Below are 7,100 nucleotides of genomic sequence, written 5' to 3' on the forward strand. Positions count from 1 at the left end.
TTAATTAGGGCATTGCACCAGGAATAACAGTTGAGAATTAAGGGGTTCTAACGACGCTGCAGGGAGGGCGCTGGTGACTCAGGCTTTGTTTTCACAGTTGGAGGTTAAGCAGACCCCACTATCCCAGGGAATTACAGCTCCTTCCTGCCAAATGTGGCTGGCTTTGTAATTATGTGCAACATCACTCTCCTGGCAATGGGCCCTGCATAGATTTTACTCACTGTTATGCTCCCTCCTTTCCTTGTACTGCTGTCAGGGAGGGTGATGGCAATTGTTTGTCATTGGCTGTTAGCATAGAGCAAAGCGTTGGTCTCAACACTGTCTGCCTTGAAATCCAAGTAGCTAAGCTGCAGGAGGCAAGTGTTTTCTTCCTGCCAGGCAGGAAGCTAATAGTTTCCCCACAAATTGTACAGGAAGGCAGGCTGTGTGGTTTTTACTATTTATTCCACTTACAATATCAACAACCCCCCCCCCACCCCACCAAGGATTTATCTTGCTCAAAGCAGTCTTGGTCCATTTCAGTTCATAATTACATATTTTTAGTCAAACTCCTGCAAAGTTTAGCTCATTCTGCATAAATACAGCCCACCCAATAAAATCATTCCATTCAGCACAATAAGCAGCCTGTAGTTTTCTACAGTGGTCATCTTCACTAAGCCTGAGTTACTTTTGGGCAAACTGTAATTCCTGTTCCGGCTGACTTCACCCATGGGTCAAGTTCCCATTCTTATCACCACCACCTCCCCTGCCCTCCCAGCAGCAGCATTTTCCAGGTCTCCAGAGTACCACACCTCTACTAACTCTAGTCTTTTGCTGTCTCTTCTTCATTTCCTGTCAAAAGAAGGGCAGGTTTCTACCCCTCTGAGATCAAGCTCCCAGCCTAAGGAAGTGGTACTTCTCAACAGGTATTCTCTTCTGCTTGTACTCACTAAAGTCAACTCCTTCCTGAATTCAGGCAAGTTAAGACCTCCACAGTTTTCCCTCCGGGGCAAGAGACCAAAGCTCCAGCTGAGTTTGTAGCTCTGTGCTCAAGGCTTTTTGTGCCTGTAAATTCACTTCTGCACATCAGTGAAGACATCTCTTGAAAGCAACTGTCTCTCTCTGGCAGCTTGGAAGCTGAAGGGAAAACAGAATGGCAGGTCTAATTCCTTATTCAGCTTCAGAAGAGCAGTGAGCACCAGCAGGATCCCATTATCCCCCAAACATCCACCGGAAGGACTTTCTGTGGAGCAGGCTCTGACGGCAGCTAACTGTTTGTCCACCACGACAGGAGGCCCAGGCCTGGCTCGCTGATTGATCCCTGTTCACAGAGAGAAGACGAGAGCATGCAAGTGTAAACTGCATAGAGAATAGAGGAAAATGCCTAAAATGACAACATCTCTCCCCTCTAAGTTATGGAACACAGCTGTCACTGGTTCAGATCCACCTTCCTCATGCATTGTACTCAGATGGGTTTTATCCAGAACACTGCAAGGAAAGACTGTTCCGTTGCATAAACCTTGATGTGTTGCTCCCAGCTCTGTACTTTTCACATGCACATGCAGTTTGCTTTAAATCAGCGTCCCAGGGGAAGCCACCAACAACCACAAAGCGTTCCAGTGAAAACACTGAAAACAGAGCAACCACAACAACAACCTCTTTTCTCCCCTTTTCCACTCCTTTCATTTTGTGACTCTGCTTCATGGTCAGCTTAAAGCAGTCAGCTCCTTGGGAAAGGGATGCTATTTTAGACACTGAATAAACCACAACACTCACAAGGCTGTATGAATTAATGCACATAGTTACCACAAGGGTGTAGGGTGCCTCTTTCTTCTGGACTTCTTCTGCGGCACTTGAAGTGGAAGCCTCTGCAGAGCTTGGACCTGTTGGTGATGTATCAACAAACGTCTCATCCACGACTCGGAAGCGGATCTCTTCCCCAATGTCCATGTAAAGGTCATGGGCCCCTTCTTCTGTCTCATATTCCCACACCCACACCTGCTCTGCTTCATCACTGGCCATGCCAAGGATTAAGGATGGAAACAATCAGTACTCTGCTTGACAGATCACTTTCTGACAGTTCTGGGAACAGACTCAATTCAAAGCCTTTTCAGTTATTTCCCAAACTGCAGTGTGCTGTCCCAGGTAATTGTCTGTATAGCCCAGGACCCCCATCTTTCTGATTTTCCTGCTTTAAGATATATCCTGCTGGTCTAGCCACCCCCCAGAAAAGCCCAGCAACAGAAAAGACCCCCAGACAAGCAAACCTCCTCAGACCAAAGACAACCTCGCCTACCACACTGAAGCACATCAGACACACATGTATGTAGACGTTACATGATGTAGTCAAACCTGCACTCTGTCTTCAGCAGCAGCCAAGACTGGAGGCAGGGATTACAACTCAGCTGTTCAGGGGACACTGCCATTCATTTCTATCAGCAGGCACAATGATCCTGCAAAACCTAATGAGCGTGAGGGCCTGTCTAGCTGTGATAACAGTCTGCGGGACTTGCCCGACACAACGGCTTAGCTTCTGCCGCTGAGCACCTTCATTGTTGCAGTGGTGAATGCCTGTTGGGCCAGCATTGCACAATCTTTTGAAATGAAGTAGTAAAGTTATCAAAGGTGATCAAAGGATACAATTTAGCTGGCTGCTGCAGGGATTCTGGTGGGATGACAATATCATCAAAGAATCCAATAGAAACTGCGGAGAAAAGAATTTGATTAAGACTGAAACAATTCTTTGCAAATGATGTTCCACAGCGATTCCTAAAATGCATTTCTAGGCTCATTCTCCTTCCTCTCTCAGGAAGGACATTGAGATTATGCAGGAATTATTCTTTGAGCCACAACTCTCAATTTCAGTTGCCAGCAAAGCAACCACCCAGCTGAAAGTACATACAGCAACAGAGGGCACAGTCTTCATGCCCACTGGGAAAGGAAAAGGTTGTTTGGAGCAGGAATGGCAATGAAAGCGTTCCAAGAAATGAGTCAGATGCTATAGAGATCTGTGACAGAAAAGAGCTTAGAAATCACAGATGTAGTAGGTTAAATAAAGACCAATATAAAGTTAGAACAGCCCCCACATCCCCCTTGAGATTTCATGATGTTGAATTTTATCAGGGAATGGACCATGCCCAAGTTCAGCAACAAAAGCAGCCAAGGTAGCCTTATTGTCCTAATTTAACAACTGAGCAGCAGAGCTCCTTTGCATGGAAGACTCCTAGAGGAAAGGAAACTCATCAATTATATATTCCATGACTCTGGCAGCATTTTGTGCTCACAAAGACATTTCCCTGCCATGTTTTCAGGTACAAGAAATGAACACAAATTTGCACAGAACTACAGGAAAAACACATCAGACCAACACAAGCTGGTAGTTCCACTTAGAAAAAAACAAATTCTCTTAACTGAAGCAAGAAAAGGAATCCAGTCTGTGCTCCAGACGGGCTTGCCTGTTATTCCTGGGCAAAAGGAAAGGGGAGTGCAGACAAAACCATTAAGGTCAGGTGAAGCTGCCAGGCTCAAACTACCAACCACCCTCAGATCAGAGCAGCACTAGAGGCCAGTAATAGCCTTTAACCAGCCCTCAGAGAGCATTATTCCACCTGAAATCAGTGTCTCAACAGACCCAAGAACTCTGCAGCTCACGTATCCCTAAGGTCAGAGGGTGCAGTTTACCGTGGACACCATCCTGACTGCAGCTCTTAATCTGTCCGATCAGAATCTCATCCAGGAAGGGATGGAAGACCACATAGCGGAAATGCACTTAAAAGAAAACAGATCATTCATGTTATGTCCATGTTAGTAAACTACAGTCCTTCCACAGGGTGGCAGCCATTAAAATAAAATCCCACATCCTTTATGCCCTCTAAAACACCCAGTTTCTTTTACAATTTTTTTACATGCACTGATTAGATAGAAAAACAGGAATAAAAGTTCTGATTCCTAACTGGTCTGTACAAATTCTGGCAGCAGCTGATCAGCAGTGTCCTGTTCCCAGCTCCTCAGTTTTGCAAGAAGTTCACAGAAAGAAAGTGTAAGATGACAAACACGGAGCAGGCCCTCTGGTTAAGCTATGATAGAAGCATAATGCTTCACAGTCAAGAGTATTGGTTGAAATTACACTTTCTCTGCCTCTCTTCTGAAACTATACTTCTGCCTTTTACCTTTGTCTGCAATGCTGTATTTTCTTTAAATATATTTAAATTTAATATTTTAAGTCAAATATTATCAGATCAAATAAGATTCTCTAACATAACTGGATTTTTCCTCCAAGCTAGATAAAATGTTTCTAACTAAGCACATGGCATTTATTATTACAAGAATGCTACACTAAGACAATCTCAGCCAAACAATGCTTTGAAGCAATTTAACATCATTTTAGCTGTACCTACTCAGTGCTCCTCTTTTACATAAAACTAGGCAGTGCATTAAAGAAAGAGTTATTACCAGACACAGCGGGATTTATCGAAGTGCTAGCCCAGATTCTGAAAGCAGACTTTTTTCCCAGACTCAGGAAGAAAAATTTCTCTTCTTTCACAGTTCAAGGAGTAATTTTAAATTAAGAAGCTGAATGGAGATTAAAGCAAGCAGGAAAGCCTGCCATCCTCTTTCAGTATTAGAGAAGCTTTTATTTGCAGGGAACGAGTTCTACTGGAGTTAAAATTTAGACAAGGGAAGCCCCATATAGTCAGGGCAGCTCCCTTCTAACAGGAAATAGTTCATGTGCTCAATCTACATTTCCACACTGTAAACTGAAACTAGAAAAATGCATCTCTTACCAGTTTAAAACCTTATTTTAACTTTAAAGAAATGAGATTTGCTTTTATGCATTTACTTCCAGTTTTCACTCAGATTTGCCAAGAGTCAAAGTAAATAAATTAGTCATTTCTTATTAAAAAAAAAAATCCCTAGAAATGTATGATGAACCAGATCTGTCTAAGTTTCAACGAAAGTGTCATAAAACTTCCAGCTAGGACAAGAGCATCAAATGCTGTGCAAATGCTATATGTAGAAACGGGTTTCAACATCCTAGGTAGGGAAAATAAGCTTCAAAAAGAAAAAATACTAGAGAAATGCAGACCTATTATTACAACTTACTTTCTATGTGCAGACTTTCAATAATTAATTAAATTAACCCCTTCCTTACCCCACACCTACGACCAATTGTAGAACAGAGATGGGCTGCTGGAGAAGGCAAGCAGGACTGGCTATTTAAAGCCATATTTGTACCCAAAACTGCAAAGAAAATAAGACTTTCACCATGTTCCTCTTGGCCTCCTAACAGGAACAGAGTTAAGGCTGTGAACTTAAGGTTGTTACTTTCCCTAACAACTGAACTCAGCTTACATTTCCAGATCATTAACTAACCTTCTGCAACACAATATAACTGAGGGAAAGCACTTACCTTTTGTATGTGATGCACCATCTCCAGGAAATATGTATGAATCTTCCAGCTTTGTGATATCATACAGACAGATGCAGAGCCCAACATTGTATACGACCTGATAAAAGGAAAAAAAAAAAATTAAGAGCAGCAAATCAATAAACCCACCAGGTAAAATCAAGCAAACTATGGAATCCCTATGTTATGCACACCTTTTCAAAAGGCAGGAACAGAGGGGTGGTGAGATGGGATGGAGGCTGTTTTGGTACACTGCCTTCAATACCACCAGCATAGGGGAACCCCGGTTCAAGTGTTACGGGAGCACATTTTCACTGGCACTGAAAAGAACACTGCTACAAAGAGAAACCCTTGGGGAAATTGTCAGCAGTGAGAGAACTTGAGCTGCCAAGACAGTAAACAGCTCCCCATCATGCACCAGCCCCACAGCTTGTCCAAATGCTAAACATCCTTTTTGATAGAGTTACACTCTCAGAAGCCTCTAGGCTTGCCTTTGTCTTAAATTATGTTAGCTTTGGGAGACACAAGGCAAATTCTTGGTTTCTCTGCTACTTCTGAGACAGCCTCACTGCCTACAAAATCTGAGGAATCTATCAGTCATCAGTGGAAGAAGGAAGACTTTTGCTTTTCATAACCTGCCTGTATAATCTGCTATTCACAACCCTCGATCCCTTCAGGTTGCTCTTTTGAGCTCCCTTCACGTTTACAGCTGCATTTTGTGTTTCATACCTGCCTCGAGTTGAAAGCCATACGCTAATCAGAGTCTCGGGGCTGCACAGGGAAACAGTGACCTCCAGGTCCACCAGAAAACACTTTTTACATCCTGCACCAAAGACCAACTTCTCCCTGCCACACTGTATTTCAATTCAATGAGCTATTAACACCTCAATTTCTCTCCCAGTATTACTGTTCTACCTGTGTTTATACAGTCTTTTTTCTTTAAATTCCCCACTGGATGGATTAGTTTGCATTTGTTTTTCAGGCAGCATTTCAGATTGCTCCTGTAAACACAAACCAGCAGCTGCTCTCACTTCTCTTCCACACTTCTCTGCCCCATCTGGCGTTTCACTATCTTCCCATTGAAGCATCAGCCATTAGAAAAATGTCCCCTCTGAGATGATACGTGGCTGTCTCTTTGTTTACAGTCGCCGGGGATGGCCTTCACATCTCAACCACTCTGACATCTCATCCACGCACCTCAGTAGGCGCAAATAAAAGGAAGACACGCCCGGGGATGTCGTGAGGCCTGCATCAACCTATAGGTGACCCACGCTTTACCTTATTGGCCAATTTCTTGTTTAGCTCTTCAGCAATGGATTCGTTCAGTTTCCTTTCAAACTGCCAGGGAGGAATTCTTACAGTGTCAGTCATCTCCACCAGGACAAACATGGTGGCGGGGGGGCGAGGAGACGCCAACAGCCTCGGGAATTGGAGAGCTGCGAGGACCGGGCCTGGGAAGGCACCCCAACGAGTGGCACGGAGCCCGGTGGGGCAGAACCGCGGCTGTCCCGAAGGCAGAGGGGCCGGGAGCGGGCGGACGCCGGGAGCGGGCGGATCCCGGGAGCGCCCCCCGCCCACCTGCCGCACGCGGAGCGGCGCCGCGCGGCCCGGCCTCGCGCCGCTTCCGGCGCCGCCGCAGCCAATCGCGCTCGGCTGGCGGGTCGCGCGCCCTGATTGACACGGCGCGGGGCGCGGCGCCCGCGGCCGCCATTTT

The 7,100-nt window shown here is 45.0% G+C and overlaps 1 protein-coding gene across 1 annotated transcript; it reads right to left on the bottom strand.

The window, feature by feature from the left end:
• Positions 1-425: 425 nt before the first annotated feature.
• POLR3H (RNA polymerase III subunit H) lies at positions 426-6,997 on the bottom strand. Its single transcript, XM_032105284.1, has 6 exons — positions 6,665-6,997; positions 5,390-5,486; positions 3,661-3,747; positions 2,620-2,683; positions 1,786-1,993; positions 426-1,300 (listed from the first exon to the last, which is right to left on the bottom strand). The coding sequence occupies exons 1-6, from the start codon at positions 6,773-6,775 to the stop codon at positions 1,247-1,249; spliced, it is 621 nt and encodes a 206-aa protein (XP_031961175.1). The 5' UTR covers positions 6,776-6,997; the 3' UTR covers positions 426-1,246.
• Between the last annotated feature and the right edge of the window lie 103 nt (positions 6,998-7,100).

The sequence above is a fragment of the Corvus moneduloides genome, chromosome 4 (genome assembly GCF_009650955.1).
Source record: "Corvus moneduloides isolate bCorMon1 chromosome 4, bCorMon1.pri, whole genome shotgun sequence".
In the NCBI taxonomy this organism is placed as follows: Eukaryota; Metazoa; Chordata; class Aves; order Passeriformes; family Corvidae; genus Corvus; species Corvus moneduloides.